Source organism: Spea bombifrons, chromosome 10 (assembly GCF_027358695.1).
Source record: "Spea bombifrons isolate aSpeBom1 chromosome 10, aSpeBom1.2.pri, whole genome shotgun sequence".
Classification (NCBI taxonomy): domain Eukaryota; kingdom Metazoa; phylum Chordata; class Amphibia; order Anura; family Pelobatidae; genus Spea; species Spea bombifrons.
Window position 1 is genome coordinate 14,444,810 of NC_071096.1, and position 20,853 is coordinate 14,465,662.

General features: G+C 37.1%; 1 protein-coding gene across 1 annotated transcript; it reads right to left on the reverse strand.

Moving 5' to 3' along the window:
- Positions 1-3: 3 nt before the first annotated feature.
- LOC128467989 (mucin-5AC-like) lies at positions 4-20,238 on the reverse strand. Its single transcript, XM_053449768.1, has 30 exons — positions 20,217-20,238; positions 19,349-19,405; positions 18,363-18,624; positions 17,646-17,763; positions 17,194-17,284; positions 16,555-16,661; positions 16,181-16,397; positions 15,966-16,091; positions 14,954-15,071; positions 13,136-13,274; positions 12,617-12,727; positions 12,410-12,479; positions 11,832-11,969; positions 11,428-11,592; positions 10,628-10,722; positions 10,201-10,327; positions 8,638-8,893; positions 8,407-8,459; positions 8,176-8,276; positions 7,451-7,602; positions 6,696-6,834; positions 6,486-6,596; positions 6,009-6,188; positions 4,658-4,897; positions 4,416-4,572; positions 3,119-3,247; positions 1,695-1,839; positions 1,149-1,192; positions 183-1,000; positions 4-99 (listed from the first exon to the last, which is right to left on the reverse strand). Exons 1-30 carry the CDS (start codon positions 20,236-20,238, stop codon positions 4-6), a joined length of 4,584 nt encoding a protein of 1,527 aa, XP_053305743.1.
- Between the last annotated feature and the right edge of the window lie 615 nt (positions 20,239-20,853).

A 20,853-nucleotide genomic window follows, 5' to 3' on the forward strand; every position in this document is an offset into this window, starting at 1 on the left:
GATTTAGAAGTTGCCAGAGAAGAACTGAATGTCTCTCTGCTTTGTGAAGAGAGATTCGAAGGCCTCGTAACCAATGATACTGAAGGTTTTAGTGCGTTTCTAGAGGTAATTGTTTCTAACGGTTCCAATGTTGAAGGATTAAATGTAGTTATAATACAATCATCACAGCATAGGAACCTTACCTCATAGTTAAGGCACATTAAAGTATGTCTGTTGTCTTCATTCCTGCATATTAAACCTACTGATTGGTTACAGTGTATAACCTGACCCAGTTCATCAAATGATGTCTCTGGGTACATTTGAGCCCTGCATTGAACGTTTTTGACGTGTCTTTTACTTCTGCAGATGGATTTGCCGGTAGCCTCGGCTATCTCATAGCTTTCTCTGTCACCTTCGTTATCTAAATGTGGCTGGTTTTCATCAAACCATCCTGTCCAGTGGCACTGAGGAATACAAGCTTTAGATGATTCTTCTGAAAATGTTGTTCCTAGTACTGCACTGGATTTCCTCGTTGTTGTGACTGACATTTGTTTGGTAGTAAAAGGGGTTAGAAATGAATTCCTGGTAGATTTAGCTGTTTCAGGAGATGTGCTTTTTGAATTTACTAGGGTCACTGATGAACCCGATGTTAAAAGTAAATTTGAAGACTCAGTTGTGACTACTGGAATAGCTGTAGTAGTAAATGTAGTTGAAGATGTTTTGGTTTGCAAAGTGAACAGTGGAACACCACTTTGACTTGCTGAAGTCGTTAACATTGCAGTGGCAGGAGTTGATATTTGATCTGAAATCTGACTTGAAGGAGAAGACATTTTTTCAGTAGTGCTGAAGTGCTGTGGTTCATGACTGGGTCCTCTTGTTGCACATTTGCTACTTAGAGTTATAATTGTTCCATTTACATCACACAACAGCTCTTTGCAACCACCGCCATCATCATCATCATCAATTATTTGAATGACATCATTGTAATAGAATATTTGACCTTTACTTTCACAGCGACATTCTGAAATGATATGACATAAAAAAAAACACGGGAAAAATAACATGTATACATTTTAGTGGAGGACTGATTTTTCATATACAATATTACTTTACTAAAATATTATATAAAATATACACGTAAATTGTAATAATTTAAGCAACATACATACCTCTTATATTATAATTGCATACAACTCCATTTCTCGTACACTCACTATAGAAAAAGAATTGTATGTATTATTCCCATACATGATTCAATTGACTGTAAAACTGACCATAATCCTCATATTCCTTATGCTCATTATACTGTGTATTATACTTTTCCCCAGCTTTCAGGCTTCTAAATGGCTTGGATATTCCAATTCTTCTTTGTATTTATGAGATTTGCATTTATGATCGTAGTAAAGTCAGATATCTGGCCCTGGATATTATTATTATTATTTTTCATTTATATAGGGCCAACAAGTTATGCAGTACTTCTAACAGTATATATATATATATATTTAAAGGGTATGCCAAAATTAGGATTGACATACTAAAACAAGTTTACACATTAAGTAATGATAGGTCTGTTCACAAGCTTACAATCTTTGGAACACAGTAAAGGTTTAATATAAAACATATTGTAAGCTTTAAAGGCCATAGCATCTATGGGGCGAACAATCCATGGACTGTTTGGCTAGTGCTTATTTTTGTAAAGAACATGGATAACTTACCAAGATTGACAGTTTTCTTGTGATGGTACTTTTTCTCCATATACATAAAAGATCCTTTTTTTGTCATAACAGCCACATTTAGAGACACACTTCAGAGTATCTTCATTAAAGTAGGGTTTGGAAGCAGGGCAGGCTGGATAGCAACCTATTAGAAACAAACTCAGCTTCAAGTAATCCCTTAAATTGTGTCCACCAAAAAAATAGGTGGCTTCGTTTGGTAAATACATCCATCCTATGTACTAAAACAAATGTGTTTCTCTAACCTGCTATGAGCAGCGTGTGGGGGGGGGCGAGGGGGACATTTGAGTTTTTAATTAGGTTTCTAGTTTATGGTAGAAAGGGAATCAGCAAAGGTTCAGATTGGCAAATTATAATGACAGTACTGGTTGGTCTGTCTAATCTGAGCTCTGTCCACAAATAATGTATGTTTGTAAGTTAATGTATTGTGTTGCGTTGGTGCTTCCTTTTAACTCCCAATTCTATTTAGGGGTGCACAGGCTTAACATTAGTACATTTAGAACCTAGTTTTCCACTGGGGTGAATTACTGGTAGTTCTAATTTATGTCACATGAATGAAATCATTTTTAGCACTGATGACACATTGAAACCAAACTTGTTATTGATGAAGCAGAATACATACTGTATATTTAGAACTTCTGACAGTTCTGATTCCTGACTCATGAGATTGCAGTGGATTAGAATGTTCCATTGTATACTTGCAAATCATAGTATGGAAATTTGTGCTACTTGGAATGTTTTATTTACAGACAATTAGTTAACACCATGTAGAGTTGAAGAGGCTCATATCCTTATAACGCAAACTGTATCCATAGACTTGAATAGGTTTGAATTTAGGCCTAGAATGGCAGACCACCCACTTGCACCATTTCTTTGAATGCATGAAATAGGCAAAAGCAAATCTTGAATATAAGACATGACCAAGGACTTGGGGAGACTAGATGGGCCCAATGTTTTTTATATGTCCTCAAAATCCATGGTTATATTCATTTTCATTGGAGAGCCAGTATGTGATTTTAAAGCCTGGTACTACACTGAGTGAAACCACTTTGAGGAATAAGCAACCCAGAAGAGGCAGATTTATCCCATATGGAGGAGCCCCCTCCGATGCATGATACAAGCGAAGTGGACTCAGCAGCGGATGTGTGCTGGTGTTAGAGGGAACTTAAATGATTTTTGTAAAGGTTTACTGGGAGTAGAGTCCCGGAAAAACCATAGAGCAGCAGCATCCATATATCACTGACCTTGGATCAGGAGAAGATTTCTAATAAGACAAGTATACAGCCATGAGAGGAAAATCTCAGAACAAAGGACTAATATTGTAGACCTCAAATAATGTATTTATGCCATGCTAGCAACAGCCTATGATAAGCTCTATGTTTAATAAATAATTTGTTATCACTTACCTTCAATGCCCACTAAGTCATATTGACACTCTCCTTTAGGATTTCTACATGTCTTCATACAGCGTGGGCCACATGGTTTATAGTGCCATGCGCACTCCCCAGGGGTATTAAAATAATCACAAAACAAGGCTGACGAAAAGGCAACAGAACAAACATTTAATCACTGCATTCTGTTTTCATCATCTCCACGCAAGTACATATAATCAAAGGAAAAATATAATCTTAACTCTTTTTTGGAAGCATATTTTTTTCTAAATTAATTTAATATTTGGTTTCTTACATTTTCATTTTAATGTTAAAAATGTCATGTTTTGCAACTACTTAGGTTAAAACAAAACAAATATTTCCATATGTTTTTTATTGTTAATAAATATCGTAGACACCCTGACATTTATTATTAAAATATTAAATATCATAATAAACTTTCAAATCAAATTAATAATATATTACCTTATTTCAATAACCCACCAATATTCATCATTTAGTATAGAAACCATTTTTGTAAACCCAGATATCAATTAATAATTTCCTAAGGAGTACAGAACCCAACCATGCATACCCTCACCATCAACACATAATCAATTTGGCTGGTTTATAATAGAATAAGCTACACATATGGGAAGCACCAAGCCCATCCTTTGCCTTACCCCATGCCCTCTATCTCATGCCTGTTGGAACACAAAAAGAGGAAATTCCCTTGGATTTAGGGGATTTTGTTAATTTACAAAATAATAAAATACAATTGATAAAGTAAGTAACTTTTTAAGAGAATGGAGGATGCAATGCATCGTCTCACCACTTGGAGCATGGCAGTATATAAAACTCTTTTGTACCAGTAACCATTATAGACTCTGTTGTCATTGGCTGCATATTGCCTTTGTTTTTCTGTGTTGTTTTTTCTTAGCGTTTAGGGCTTTTTTGTTTTATCTTTGGAGTGGCACCTTGCTTTCATAAGAAGATAAGAACCATTGCTGGATGTCATTGTGAAAAAGAATCGCTGACTCGCATATAACCTCCCACCCCCTGAGAGTGTACTGCTTTTTGGAACTCTAATTTGCAACTTGCAAGCAACTTGTGGTTTAACAAGTCTGCCAGTTGCTTAATTACTTGTAATTTGACTTTACTCCAGTCACATAGATGTGAGTAGAGTGTTAATTGCTGCAAGTGCATTTGCAAGTTTGGGAAAATTTAGCCCAACACAAACTCACGTTTTCTGCCAACTTGCCTGCACTCCCCGTGTAGTAAGTAGATTTGCCCATGTCCTCCCACCTCTATTGAAGGGGGCAATGATACTCACGGCATATAGTTGGAGTTCTCCAACTGATACAAACTCCAGCTTCGCTGCAAGCTTGGGCATATGAGGCCACAGCCGTACAGAAGCACTCGTAGTCTCCACCAGTGTCACAGGCGCATGCATCGTGAATACAGGACTCATAATATTTTATAGGATCCACCTATGATATGGAAAAAGACGCACTAAGATGACACAGAAAACGCTACAGTCAACAGTGCATTAAAAATGATATATTATGTATTTACCTGAGAGTGACAGGAACGGAAGACATTGCTAATGATTAGTCCACACTGCTTCTGTGCCCAAGGCTTTCTGTATGGGTTGGCAAAACATGGATCCTTGTTTTCAAAAACATTTGGACAACTGGAGTCCAGTTTCCAGCTATTTCCAAACTCTAGCAAATCTTCTACAACTGATTGACTCTTGGTGGTGAAGTCATTGACTGCATTCCCATCATAGTTACCACAAAGTCCACAGACCTTTCCCTGTTTGGTGGAGATGAAGTAATCTACTGAGGACACGTTGTATACAAAATATGCGTTATATATATTATATATATACAAGGGACTTTCGAAACGTTTCCGCACTTTTATATATATATATATATTTTATTTTTTTTCTGATGCGGAAACTTTTGGAACAACCCTCAATATTTCGTTTATTTCCCATGCTCATCAATTCTGTGGTATTTATGATGATATAATTATTTTCTATCTTTATAAATATCTTCAATTATAAATAAACAAAATCAACTAGAACATATAAATACGGCAGGCATTCATACATATTGTGTTTAATTTAAAGAAATACATTTATTTGTTAAATATTTCTTCTTCTATTTTTCTTCATCAGATATGCACATCTAACTACCTTCTGTATAAAGGTGACAAAGACACAAAAAGAGGGCAATGAATCAACAGTTTTTCATCAATCTTTACACAAAAAAAAGTATCATCTATGGATGAAAAAGCAATCACGCCATAAACAATGCCATATACAATGTACAAAACGTTGCTCTTTTTTGCGACTAAAACCCCAAATGTTAACCTTATCCAAATGTGTACACTGGTGTGATCACTTCAAATAAAACAAAAATATTATTTGATTTACTGGGGAGCTGGCCCTTCCTGGCACAGCTAAGCACCTGAGTTCCTGTGGGGAGTGAGTGCAGATTCCTAATTCTGGTGACTTTCAAATAAAACAAAACATTAAGCTGGGTAATTTATGATTAGTGTTGATCATCAAAGGATCTTTAAAACTGCAACCAGGTCAAAGACAAAAATATTACATCAGTTCATCTATGCTAACAATATACTTCCTTGTCTATATCGGACTACAACGTAAAAAAGGAGAACGCACATTTATACAATGTTTTTCTCTTTATTATCCTGTTTTTTCTCACCTCTATAAATCATCCTAATATGTAGGGAGCAATAACCCAAAATAAATCCAATTCGTAGCTGTAATGATAGTGTTATCTCATTATTTTCAATTTCTATAATAATATTTTGTTCTTACAAATGTGTGTTAAATGTACATTGCTATAGTTTGCCATTGCATTATTTATAGGTAACCATGACGTAATATCTTTTTTACCTTGAAGTCTGAACTGAGCTTGATAAAGATGCTGGTTTTTCTGTCCCACATCAGGGTTAATCCATTCTCAGCTATAATGACCATGAATAGGCCCCTTTGTTGGACTTCATACTTTATAATGTTTGCGTCACCTCTCTGAACCATCTCGATCCTTTCCTCATTAAGGAGAAGCTCTAAATCCTGCATGACCCAATGAAACATGGAAATGTCAAAAGCCTTATTAGATCTCACCAAATGTGAGATTGCTTTTAAACTGTGCAATGTGACACCATATGACATCATTTTTGGTAAAACTTAAATTGGTGCACACAATTTAAGATACCCAATTTAGGCTGCACAGCAGAAGCTTTACCTACATATAGAAACAGCATTTACATTTCAATAACCTATGAGGTGATTGTTACAAAGTTCTCACATCAGACCTCAGTTAATATAAAATCAGAGCAATAGACCGTACTTGTTATGCAATTCACTCACCCCCAAGAAGAATTGGATGTTTTTGGAGCAGGTAGTGCCCGTGCTTCCACATGGAACATTCTCTGTGATGACCCGAAAAGAGATTTTGTTATTGCTCTGTCCACAATGGTCCTTTGAGGAAAAAAAAAAGACAAACAAGCAGATTGTTCATACATTACTTGCAAATGGAGCATACATTGTTTCTGATAATACTGGACTTTGCAATTCTACCTGTGCCAGTGTGTATTTACAGTTTCCACTGAAGCTGTAATGTTTTCCATCAAAGGTTATGTAATGCCCGTCACCATAAACCGCACACGTACCCAAACAGGCTTTACGGGTACATTGCCACTTCCTGGTTTTGCATGTGCTGGAAAAAACACAGGTAGACAGGAAAACATGTCATGGTCAGGAGAAATGCTTATGGGACAAGATGAGGATAGGGTGTTAAATTTGGTTTGGTACCAGGCCCGAACTGGCCTAATGACTCCTACGTTGGTGCCCTGAGTGCCTCCCAACTCACCCTGCTTGGGTGACGGGTGTACTCCTTTTGCATATGACCGCCTGCTGCATACAAATGGCTACACCCAGGAAAACTGTTCATAAATGAAATAAAAGAGCAGAGTGCTGTTTTAGGCCTGTTATTCAGTTGGTGCCAGGGACAATTTACAATCCAGTTTGGTACTTTTTCTCCAAGAATAAATAGGATCAGTTAATGTATCTCGGATCATCTCCAAACTAATGGTGACTATACTCAAGCACCAATACTTGCCAGGAGGAGTGGTGGATGCATGTATTCTATGGAATCCAACCCTCCAATAAATACATTCCATTCTGGAAATTGTTTCTTATTTATAGATAATTCACATTAAGTGTAATGTCTTCAATATCTGGGTTGACAGCAAACAAAGTTAACCAAAAAAAAACAAGAAAGCAGAGCAGATTAATCACAGTGAATAGTAGACAAGAATAATCCTTGGGCTTACCAAGTGTTACAACCAACTGTAATGGTTGATCCCTGGTGGTATATGGCTTCATTATGGATACATGGACATTCCTCCTCAGCGATACATCCTCCAACACCATCTGAAACTAACCCTTCAGGGCATACACAGCCTGAAATGCACTGAGAGCTGAACTATGGAAACACAACAATAAAGCAGTGTTAGGCAATTACATTAAGTGTGTAAAACAGTTTCATAATATTTCATCATAAAGCCAACATGTACACTACATATCTGAGGCATACCTCAATATGATTCTACTAACATACTTACTTTTCCTTAAATACTTTACTTAAAGTAAATCAACTAAAGCTTTTTCTTAAAAAGGTGAAGAACATCAATAATAACAATGTGTTTGCAATATTTAAATATCTCTCTACTTAAAGGTTCTAAATTTAAATTAGGAATCACTGTGGTATTTCCAAATTACGTAAATATAGATGGCAAGCTTTCAAGACCTCTCAGGTCCCTTCATCAGGCATGTTATGCCTGATGAAGGGACCTGAGAGGTTTTGAAAGCTTGCAATCTATATTTACTCAGTTAGCCAATAAAGGTATCATTCAAACTCCTCTTGTCTCCTGTAATTCTACGGCTAACACGGTACCAACTCTCATCTTTTATAAATATAAACAAAACATTGGAAAAATAATATACTGTTTTATTCGTTATAGTAAAGAATCAGCAATATATATATATATATACTTACACAGTCCATGTCCACTGAGTGACAGCTTTTCTGACACTCAACTCCCTTGGTACCCCTTGTGACACTGCTGCAGTTGACATAAACCATTGGCTGCAAGCATTCTAAGAAATAATTTTAAAATTACTCAGAAATCTAAATATCCAAAAATATTTGGATATGACATCAGCAAATCAAATGTATTTGTGGTATGTGAACGGGGACACGTGATCGAAAAATGTTTACAGGCTTTACCTGGTTGATCCTTTCTTGCACCCATACAATTCAACCGGCCCTGGTTACACATGCTGTCAAAAAAATAAACAAATCAAAAGAGCAGCAAAATATTCAAACTACACCACCAACAAAGACAACCGCAATAACAAAATGATCTAATAAAAGCTGTTTCATCTGTTGAACAAGTATATTTGGCTACAACAGCTTTTGTATGCAAATCATATCAAGAATGATCATTTTGGCTCTTACCACAAGACTCCATGTTCCAGGGCCGTCTCTCCTGATTCCATTGCTAATCCATTATAATAACATGGACATGAGCTAGGTTGGACACAAACCCCATGGTCATCTATGTATGTTCCATTTCTACAAACACAGCCATCCACAGGGAAGAACGTAATGGCGCAGGTCACATCAATCTCACTCTGGGCTCGGCAGGACTGTTGGCATTGAGTAACACTGTAGCTGTATGCTTGGGAATTCCCACAATTTATGGTATATTTGTCTAATGGATAAAACAATATAATTATTTGTAGTAGTGGTAAATAGGTTGTCATTAAACTTAAAATTTTACTGTTCAGTGATTGGTATGTAATCGGAAAAAAAGATTACCATGTTTCATCACATATGTTTTTAACGAACAAAGACTGAATCAGGTTGGTACTGCTTAAACCAGTGGACTACTAAAAGTCTATTTTGACCTTTTCAATCAAGGGGCCGGGTGGTTTACAACATGCCTGGATCACCCATAAACCTATCTAAGAAGACTTAAAAACTTGTGGTTTTGATTGCTCTTTGGTCACAGAATGGTGTAACTATTTAAGACAAATGAATTTCTAACAGTAATTGTGAATATATTACATTAATTAAAATGATACTGTTAATTCTGTACAAGGTTATATCTAGGCAGACAAAGAACAATTGATACATAGTTTACTTTGAGTAAATGTGATATGAACAACACTAACATGACTGTTGTACGTCATATTTTCCAATGCAACAACTTTAAAACATGCATGGCATTTACACTGTGTGGACAGGACTATGAACTGACCAGTCATTGCATGTGTTATAGTATAGCTATAGATAATCGTGGTCTGTGTTCTTCTAACTTTGTTTTCACAGCCTAATCTACTAAACACCCTGACTCCTTATCATACTGCCCGTGGTAAACACTGCAAGGGGTCATTGCTAATTACCCATCTGGGCACTCATTAAAATCTGAGAGGAATGGACTTCGTTAGCATTGCCATAAGGAATCGGATTAGTGTGGTATCTAAGCAGAGGAAGTCACCCAAAACATCACATGACTAACAACAATGGCAGCCTCCAGGTTCTGCACATAAAAGACATTTACTGGAGCGAGTGGGATACAGCTAGGCTTTTGGAAGCATGAATCTACATTACTTTGTATAGCACTGGATTTTCGGCTCATGGACAAAAATATATTTATGTGGAACTCCCACCTTATCATGCAGTTTATTTGGAGGAGGCTGCATAGGAAAAGTCCCCACCTAAAATACATTGTTGCAAGAGCTATAGTTTTGGTATGATTTCAATATATATTATTTGTTTTAGAAGTGAATATACATATCACAGAATGTTTGAACTTCTCTTTAACACTATAATTATTTTGGCGATGATTCAGATGGGCGTTATCTGTTTTACCTGCGGTTTGTCATCTACAACAGACAATTGGAAAGATAAACCCTATTTTCTTTAATAAGCTGAGTAAAGTTTATTCTCTGGTTGAGACAATGACACTAGGAAGTTGTTATGTATATATACTCAAATGTCGATATGAATACTCACTGCAAGCTCTTTCTCTCCATCCTATGAGAGAAACTCCTTTTTTCGCACACACATAGGCATATGATGACAGAGCCGCGCACATGCACTCCTCACTGTCCTTACAGCTGCAAGTGTCATAAACGCAAGTCTACAAGGCACAAAAAGCAACGGGTTCTAATACTGTACAATTTAATTACCCGTGCATTGGAATTGTATCATAAGGAATTTAATGCAAAACAGTATTACATTTTATTTTTTAATTTTGGATATGGAATATTTCCATGTTGGATCTGTACATACAAAAACTTGTATAATTAAATCTTGAAATGGGACCTGAAATGCAGTGGGGAAAATGATGTATTGACATATAACATTAGTATAGGGGGTCTTTATGCTGTAAGACCCCAGTTGCGAATCAGTTGCAACGAGAGCATAATGTGGACCTTACCGAATAGTACTTGAGTGGATTCTCCAGGCTGTGACATGGAGCAAAAGGTCCCAGAGAATCAATGAGAAGAGAGCACCAATGTTCGGCATATTTCCCTGTTGAAAAGCAATGTCAATGGGCAGATTCACAGATCTAGACCCACCGCCTGGGTCTAGGGGCGAAGTTTAAAACGCGCCCCCCCCCCGCCGACGCCGGGGGGGGCGGCATTTTAAACTTCGCCGACGCCATAATCTACTATCCCCCCCCGGTACTTACCTATAAACAGTCCTGCGGCGAGTCTCCCTGCTCTGCCACGGTGCCGGCTTGTAATGCTGAGCGCCGGAAATTGACGTCACTTCCGGCGCTCTGCATTACAAGCCGGCACCGGGACTGAACAGGGAGACTCGCCGCAGAGGAGAGAGAGAGAGGCGCGCCGAGCGGGTAAGCGAAAACCACTCGGTGCCCCTCTCTCTCTCCTCCGCTTCAAAAAAAAAAAAAACGCTTGGGGCGGCAAAGTGCCCCAGTCTGCCCATTATAGGGCCGGCCCTGTGCAGAAGAGACAGGGGCATGTATAACATACATCCCAGGGTTCTCCTGGAACAAAGACAACTAACATCATATAACATAACATACAAAATAAAATGAAGCATTAAGGTGATAAGTCATAGATGAAGAGTGCAGATTATGGATATAAGGTCGTGTATGGACATAGGTCACAAAAGCTTAGTACAAGAAGACATAGGTGAAACTATGAATAAACCACAAAGACTACTATTTTGTGTTACCCCTAAAAGTGGAAGTATCGCTGGGGCACAACCTACCCTTTTCCATATTGAGAGAGCATGGATCTTCAAAAATGTTTTTGATATTGGGACAGTTGAATTGAGTCTTCCATGTGTTGGCGAATGCTGCTGCAGTCCCTTCTATGACTCCACTGGCCACTTTAAAGTCATCGTTGTGGACGTTATTGAAATTGCCACAAAGCCCTACAAAATATGTTTTTTATTAAATGGTAATCAAAAGTGGTTACAAGACAAAAAGAGATATTGTATCGACAGGTACTTACATAGTAGAAATCATTTTGTGATGACTTATGGAGTCATCATTATTGGTAAGAAAAATAAAGAACGTTATGTGATATCATCATAAGCAAAACACATTCCATTATACTGTTTACTGAAACACTGAGGACAGACAGAGGATTGATCGGTTCCTGAATCCTTACCACTAGTTTTATCCTGATATGAGGGATGTAAAATTGCATATAGCTGCATAATTGGTGTGATCTGCACTTGCAGCTGGACTCCACGCCCTGTCTCTACAATGATGGAAAAAGATGAAGGTTTGAAGACTGTAAGGCTGCCTGTAAGACAGAAAACAAATGTTAACCACACAGGATTTAACCAGAAATGTAATTTCTCATTTCTGTTTACATACTTTGATTTGCATAGTTTAACAGCATACAGCATCAAATAAAGTTCAGAATTACATAGCCACTGGCAAACATTACTTCTACATTGAAAATGCATCAGAAAAGATCAAACATATTGGGACGAGATCATTGGTCTGGATCATAGAAGTTGAAACGTGACAGATCACACATGCGTCTGTAACCAGGAACCAAAGATCGATTAAGTACTACAGACAGAAAGTTCTTAGGGGCACTCAGTGAGCCACACATAATATGGTGTAATAAACATACCCTTATATTAAAGAACGCTTGCTTTACGTTGCAACAATCATCAATATACCGAAAAAAACCCATTAACATTTCAGTCTTCCTAATCTTTAGGATTTACTCACCAATTGAAATTGGAAGTTGGGTGTTAATCTGATTAAGGAACACATTGCCGCTTGATTTAATAGTAACACTCTGTTGGGAGATGAAAGTGAAAATCATATTTTAATATCCCAAATTCTATTAACTTGTTTGGCGGGTGTCTCTTGGTTTGTTTGGCATGTGTCTATCATCTTTTATATTTATTGCTTTATTGTTTGCATTTTACTTACTGTTTGTGCACCTTGTAGACTTAGTGTCACGCTCCTGAGACAAGAACTGGTGATGCTTGAACCACATGGACGCAGTTCCACCAGAACAGTGAAATCACTGCTGTTAGTGGGCTGGAAGATATAGTAATGATAGAACGTAAGCGGTATTGTGTAGTCCAAAGTGCACAATTGTGTGACATATATATTTTCAAGTAATATTTTATTTTCAATACATAATAATGTGTTTGCTTTCCATATGCATATGTCACAAGTGTGCATAGGAACTTGTTAATGTTGCTATGACCCCTATGTCTTTCTAACTTGTGATTGGTTCAGAAATAACCTAGAGGGGCCATGACAGTTAAACTTTAGAACCCAGAAAAAGACACGTCTAGGTTTGCTGGTCTCAAATGATTTTGTCATTTCTGTTTCAAAATAAAAATGGTGGTTATACAGCATAAGTTACAAGACAAAAATGACAAATTGCAACTAAATCGCATGATATACTGATATTTAGAAGCGATTTTCCACAGATTTTACCTTAACGAGCACGTAACTGCAGTCCCCGTGAATGGTATATTGAGTCTGATCAAATGTAGTAATGTGTGATCCACCCTCCACAGAACAACTTCCCGTGCAAGGAAACTCTGTACAATTCCACTTCCCTCTGGAACATGTGCTAGTGAAATAGCATGTATACGTGTCAATATAAGATTTGATCAACATAAAATCTTAGTTATTCTTTTTAATAACTTTTTAATATTCTTTTTTATAGCAGGAAACCTTAGGCGGGAACTTTAATGTTTTATACCTTATATTGAAAGAGATATATTCTAAAGGATATCCATCTGGGACTGATTACTAGACTTGCGCATTTGTCTTCGGGCGAACATGAAAACGAACACAAAGGGTGCGTTTTCATGTTCGTTCCGAAGACACGCCGAAGAGAGGACAGCGGCGGTAAAATGTGGGCGAAGACGAAGACACACACTACGAAGATCTTCGTGATCGTCTTCGTCTTTGTCTACCACTCTCCCCGGTCCCTTCCCCTTCTAACTTACCTTGGCATCGCGGCATTGCTGCAGTTCAAAAGGAAAAGGAAAAGGAAATCCGCAGGTTCGCCGTCACGGGTTACAGGGCAGTGCGAATGAGCCTATTGGTCGCCTACAGGGACCAATTGGTTGATGCCAGAGGAAGACCCTGCAGGTGACCAATAGGCTCACTCGCATGGCCTTTGTAACCCCTGACAGCGAACCTATGGATTTCCGCTCCCGTTAACCCCTTCGATGCTGCGTTAGATAAAGCAGAAATACATAGGTTAAAGGGCCGTGCAAGCGACCAATAAGCTCACTCGCACGGCCCCTTAACCCCTTAAGGTGCAACAAGTGCACCAGGAGCCTAAAAGTCTGTACGAGTGACCAACAGAGTCGCTCGTACAGACTTTTAAAACCCCAATGCTGCAACTTACCCGGCAGATCCCAATGGTCTCCCTGTTCTATCAGTGAATAAATGATAGAACAGGGAGACTAATGGTTTCTGCCGGACAAGTTACGGCACCAGGAGTTTAACAGTCTGTACGAGCGACCCTATTGGCCGCCAGCAGGGGGCTCGTCTGCCATCAACCATTGGCAGACGAGCCCCCTGCTGACGACTAATAGAGTTGCTCATACAGACATTTAAACTCCTGTCGCCAGAGCAGCTGCGGTACGCGTTAACCCCCTATTAACCCCTTAACCGGAAAAAAAACTAAGAAAAACCGAACACGAAGAATGTCCACGAATAGTTGCCCGAAGAGAAGACAGGAACAGGCGAATATTCGCGGAATACGAAGATTTTTTTTCCCGAAGACGAGCACGAAGAGCCCCCTGGTGCCCCTGATTACCTCATAGTTTAGTCTGACTTCATTTTTCCTGAAGATTTCAACTAGTGCTTTTCTCACTGGTATATTTCACATGAAAGCTCCCACTTGCATTCAGATGTAATTCAATATATATTTATTTATTCTGGCAAACTCTGTGTCATTATTTTAGTATTGTTATTAGAAACATTAACAAATCACTCCAACCTAATTATTAAAACTGTAACATTTGAAATGTTGCAGAGGCAGTTAATTTAGAAATGTCTCCAGTTATTGTGATTATCCATACTTAATAAGCTATTTTCTTTATATTGTTTTATGATTTATGGTTGATAGACAAGTTAACAAAGTCCAAAGGGCCTTATTAAAGTTACAAACAATACTATCTAGTGATTTGGTATTTTTGAACCTAAACTAAAGAGGGCCTGGTAAGTTGTTCTCATGTATTTTTTTATAGCTGCCTGTAACAAGTGAATAAATATACAACATGTTAATCTTACCATGAATGACATGAAGTACTGTATGACGAACCTGGAGAATATTTCTGATTATTATAAACACAGAAGCATTCATCGTGAGGGACACATCCAGTATGGTTTATATCATCAACCACAGTCCCTAAAAAATAAAATTTAGACATCAAAAAATGAGTAAGCCTCGTTTTGGCATCTTTATATGTGTCCTATTTTTTTCTACAAAAGGACATAGTGGATGGTCTGAAAGAGTTAACATAGGTCAAACTCCCACAAATATCAAGTCAAGGAGTAAACAAAAGCATACCTCCTAACATTTCAAAATGTGATAGAGGGACACTTTTTTTGTTTTTTTAAATCTCGCGGAACTCACCAACACAAGCAATTGCACTTTAAAATGTTGTGCTTGTATCGCCACGCTTCATTTTTTGTCAGCACAGTCATGCATATTTAAAATAACCAACACATTAAATTGAATTCCCATAAGGCTCAGCCAGACATATTACTTCCATGATGCTGGCTGAGCATCATGGGAAGTACAGCAACAGTAAAGCTGCAGATGCTAGCTGTGAACTAAAATTCCTATGATTCTGAGCCAGCCAGGTGTCCACCATAATGCTGGCTGAGCATCATTGGAAGAGTAGTCCACAGCAGCAGAGATTTTTTTTTTTTTTAAAAAGGCTAATGTTAGCCTCCCTCCCAGGACCCCTACACACTGCCTTTATACACACCTGCCCATAAACACACATATACACATACACTGCCCTTACACACACACATACACACGTACAGTGCCTGTTAAAGAAAAATATAGATGAGTACACTGTCCTTACACACACATATACACGGACACTGCCCTTATTTTTGTACTTTTGTACTTTTTGCTGTTTCCTTAACTGACCGCAAAGGAGCTATAATCAATGTATCCAATATATCCATATACAGACATACTGACAGGGGCAGTTACTGGTAGTCATTAACATTGGGCTGTGTGGAGGTGTAGAACAGCTAACTAATGTGTGCATATGAACAAACATACCCTTGGGGCAAAAACATCCATCGAAGCAATGATCATCACACAGTATTGACCTCTCGGGATCTGAGCAGGAATCAGCGCAGGGAGACCCACATTCTTGATATACCATGTTATAAGGGCAAGGTTTAACTGAGAATAATAACAAAAATGAGGAACAGAGTATATAGTTTAGATGGTATCGTATCACACAAAGCATAACTAATTTTTGGGTCACTTACAGCAGAGTTCTGATGTTCGCCAGTTCCCAGGATGACCTCCAGAGTGAGCACACTGACGAGAGTACTCCGCAAATACGTTACAAATGCAGAAGTCTTGCACTTTACTGTCACAACTACACAAGTCACGCACACAGGCATCTATGTAAGCCATAGGCTCTACAAGTTCGTTGCATCTGGAGAAGGCTGGGGATGTGAGAACCTTCTTGCATTTCTCTTCCTCCTCAGTAAATAAGTAAGAAATATGTATTTACTTTACATATATATATATATATATATATATATATATATATATATATATATATATATATGTGTGTCTGAAATTATTTTATATAAAAAAACATGTGGAACAGCAGCATAAAGGTTAAGTTGTGTACCTTGTCTGAGCAGCTACTTTCTGTGGGTAGGGGTGGATTTTTGCAGTCTTCATTTGGACCATTCAGCTTTTGTAAATTACCAAACTCCACAGCACTGAGCTTTATTCCTATAACAAAAGATAGTTAGCCTTTTTGCACAGCATCCATTGATTCATCTCAAACACCAATAAAACATGAAACTATCCTGCTCTAATAACAGCCCTCCATCCATACTTCTACTTGGTGAGACAAAAATATGTTGGCTTCTCTAGATAGATGTGGTCCTTAAGAAAAACCACAACATAACATCCCCTATAGCTAGCCAGGTAGACCCAATGTATTATAAATGACAATAATCAGATGAAAACAATTAAAATATGAACATATCAACAGAGGTAAAGGATACGCACCACTGGACCTTTAGCATAACAAACAAATGTAATAATGGAAGTGGCAAAGGGTTGTATAAATGTATGTGATTACATTTTGGTAATCAAAAAGCAAAATATATGCTGGCCAATTTGCTATTTATCCAAGATTATACTTTGTTATTGTCTGTCACGCAAAATTTAACCAATTACAGGTAGTTCATAAGCAATACAACCATAGAAAAAACTACACATGCGCCTTAGCTGGGTTTTTCACAGTAATCATACTCACCATTGAAACTGAACTCACTATCTCCACTAACTTGATTGAAGTCACCACATAATCCACATGTCTGGTTGACATATCTAGTACTTAGCTCCAGCTGGAATGTAAACACATGTAAGGGTTAACGGTTATGTTTAGATAGCCGAGAAACACTTAAACCAGTACTTTTTCTTATTTTCTAAGAAAAATAATCATAAAATACAGGAACACAGCTTATGTTTTATATAAAATAAGAGATCTCAGGGTCAATACTTGAGTCTACACATGACTTCACTTGATATGGTTAGCATTTTATAAAACAAATTTTATTCTAGTAGTAATCCTAGTATAGGACTTCTACCAATCAGGGGCTCCCAGTGATTTTATAAATTTGTATTTGATTATAAGCTTGACTAAGTTAAAATCAATAGCGTACATTTGGTATAGGGGTGTATGGATTACACTTATTGGAAAAATACCGTCATGCTTTCTTCTTGATTCCACATAAGCGTCACACCAGCTTTGGCGACAGCCTTCAAAAATATGCCCATTCTAGTAATACGAACCCCAAATTTATCTATGGGCAGCTCTTGCACTCTGTGGAATAAAATAACAGAAAGAGTTGAGGAATTTAAATACCAAGTTCTGGAATTTCTAATCCATTAGCATTTTATTATGCTCATTAATAAGGATGTTTCTTAATGTTTCCCAGTGCTACTTGGTTGCTTAAATGCCAAATGGCCTTTGTGGACCATGTTAACCTTTACATCAAGGCATATATTTAAAAATGAGGAAAAAATACATGAGTTTCGCCTTACCCCTCACTATGGTTCCTTTGTAAACCTACGTTCAACTTATACCTATATAAGATTTCCCTTAAGAAAACAGAATATTTAAACTGCAATAAAGAATCTAATATCCAAAGATGATAGAATGAATATAATTGATTTATTATTGTTGTCTACTTTATAGAAATTAGATGTCCAGTTTATAGTAATAGCAAAGGGGCAAATATGTATTTTGTCCATCAGACCACGGGGCAAATTGATTATATTGCCAAAGAAAAGAACAAAGCCAAGACTCACTTTTATATGTAAAAACTAAAAACTACATGATGACTTGATTTTGCACAACGTTTTATACATCTTAAAAAATTATATTTCAGTAACAAGAAATGTATTTGTTTTTGTACTTACAGTACTCTATCAATCATAACTGATTTATTGGACATCTCCACCAACACTCCTTCCACCACCATAGTAATATGACTGATGACTGGGAACCCATTCTTTAAAGAACGTCGGAATTGGATGTTAAAGTCCTCATAACTCCCCTTGCAATGGGAGGAGAAGACATAATTGCAGGTTCCAGGAAAGTGGAAGACATCTCCATCAAATGTTTTGAAGTGAAAATTTCCCCATGTGCTGCAGACTTGCCTATTGTGATTTGCAAATGCAGCTGCAAATTAAAATCCACAATACAAAGAACCATGAATGAATACAAGAGGCATAGCTGGTTATCAATCTATCAACGTATATCATTAATATAATTATATATGACAAATCCACAATCTCTCTATGTGTTTGCCATAGTTCAGCATATTTGATTAGATCGTACAAGGTCCTACTTAGTGACTGAATATTAAAATTCATTATGTTTTTTTATTCTAATAAAATAGGATTTTAAAGCTAGCAATAAAAAAAGATTATGATCTCGTAGATAAAGTAGTGCATTGCATAGGTTGAGAAGAGAGAGAATGAATTAGGCCAGCCCGGTTCTTTTTATACAATGCTGATTTAGCCAGGAGAAGTACTACTAGCTTTGCCTGTAGAATTTTCACCGGTCAATGCAAATCTTAGCCTGGACTTTTAAGACTGAGTACCAGCCCAACCTTCTCTATAGATACTATATAGATGCAAGAATACTTAGACCGTGAATAGCAAATTTCCTTCCCTGGGGCTTTAACTTGTTTGGTAAGGGCAAATCAAACTTGCCAAAGCAAAGCAATACCTTCCTTTCAACACTATACAAGACTGCCTCAACATTTAATAGGGAAGAACTTATATTCAGGCTGTGTGTTTAAGAACATTGTCATGAATAAAGAATGTACTGTAAATGTTGTGTGGTTAATGAAATATAGGTTATATGTTCTTTTTTATGTTTATTATTTTATGTTACTTACAGAATTCATTTGATGTGACCATCCGCATCGGAGGGACTGTAGCGACATTAGCCAGACCTAAAAAGATAGAATACTGAAAATACTTAAAACAGAAAAGTGATCTAAATTAAATACACAGAATAAACATATATAACCGCTAGTTATTATATTGTATTAGGTTGTCATTCACTCCAATGAGACTTATGAGTGTAGTTTCATGTGTCCATCCCTGTGGTTCTGGTTACTATATCATGAGATTGGCACAAAAAACTAGAGTGTCAGGGGTGTAGATGTAATGTAAGGGGGTTCTACTTTACTTTGTCGGGGGTAGATAAATGGAATAGTCTCCCATCGGAAGTGGAAGAGGTCACAGTAAGAAAGCACATAATATATTATCTGCCACTGCTTAAAAGACATCATATGCATGGTCTTGCTATAAGTGTGGTAATGTTATGAGGTTTATTGGCTAAACACAATACCCACAGCTCCTTGGTAAGCAATAGGACCAAACCTCGGGTACTTTGACTTAGTGGCGGGCGAAGCAATATATGGCCATATAGTGTGACGGAATACCCAATATTTATATATATATATATATATATATATATATATATATATACTAGGTGTTTTTTGGATTATATTTGCTAGGTATGAACTGAATTCTTGCTTTGTTTTATATACTTATATGCATTATAGTCGAGAGCAGATCTTATATACACCTTGGAATGTATTTATTAAAGTGGAAGCCTTCCAAAATAACTAAACAAATCCAACCCACATGTCCAGTAACGCATCATAATGGAGGACTGAGTCCAGCCCTACGGGTGTTACAATCAACTACAGAACCTTATCTGCCAGAAGACTATACATCTACCCAGTAACTGTTTACCCACAGTATCCAGCTCCTTCATGTTTTTTTATACTTATACAATATTATAAAAGATTATTGAAAAAACTTAATAAACAAATTGTTTCCAGTTATTTCTTTTTTTTTTACTGCAATATAAAGAATAGAAAAAGAAATCTATATTCTTGAAGTTGTCTTCGACCCACTATGAGAGAGCCCATATTTCATACACCCCAACTTTAAGTGGAAAACACTTGAATATAATGCTTTAATTTGCATTTTCATGAATTTGAAAGCTGGTTATTTCTAATCACAATTGCATAACCTATAATAAAAATTAAGTATAATAAAAATAATTTAAGTAAAATTAAGGTATTCTCACCAATCTGTATCCATAAGGTAGAAAATGCACATATCAGAACCCATGGCTTTTCTAGAGACTTTATATGGAATTCCATGTTAGAAAGTGAAACACTAACTTGTTTGGCTAGCTGTCTCTCCTTATATCTCCTAAAATTTGGCTGCATTCCATGTTACAACACCAATCACTTCCTATGTTAACCTTATACAGACATAAGGCAGCTTTCATGCTTTGAAGGGTTTCTAACTAAAATATTTGGGTTCATGATGCACACACACACACAAATATATACCTTATATGTCTGAAGAACTGCCCTCA

Excerpts from the sequence above, each read along its gene's own strand:
- LOC128467989 (XM_053449768.1), bottom strand. The coding sequence starts at position 20,238 with ATGAAGGAGCTGGATACTGTGG. Across the intron at positions 12,728-13,135 it reads GCAGTTACGTGCTCGTTAAG|CCCACTAACAGCAGTGATTT; the intron begins GTAAAATCTGTG and ends TATATCTTCCAG. Across the intron at positions 1,001-1,148 it reads ATGCAATTATAATATAAGAG|AATGTCGCTGTGAAAGTAAA; the intron begins GTATGTATGTTG and ends ATATCATTTCAG.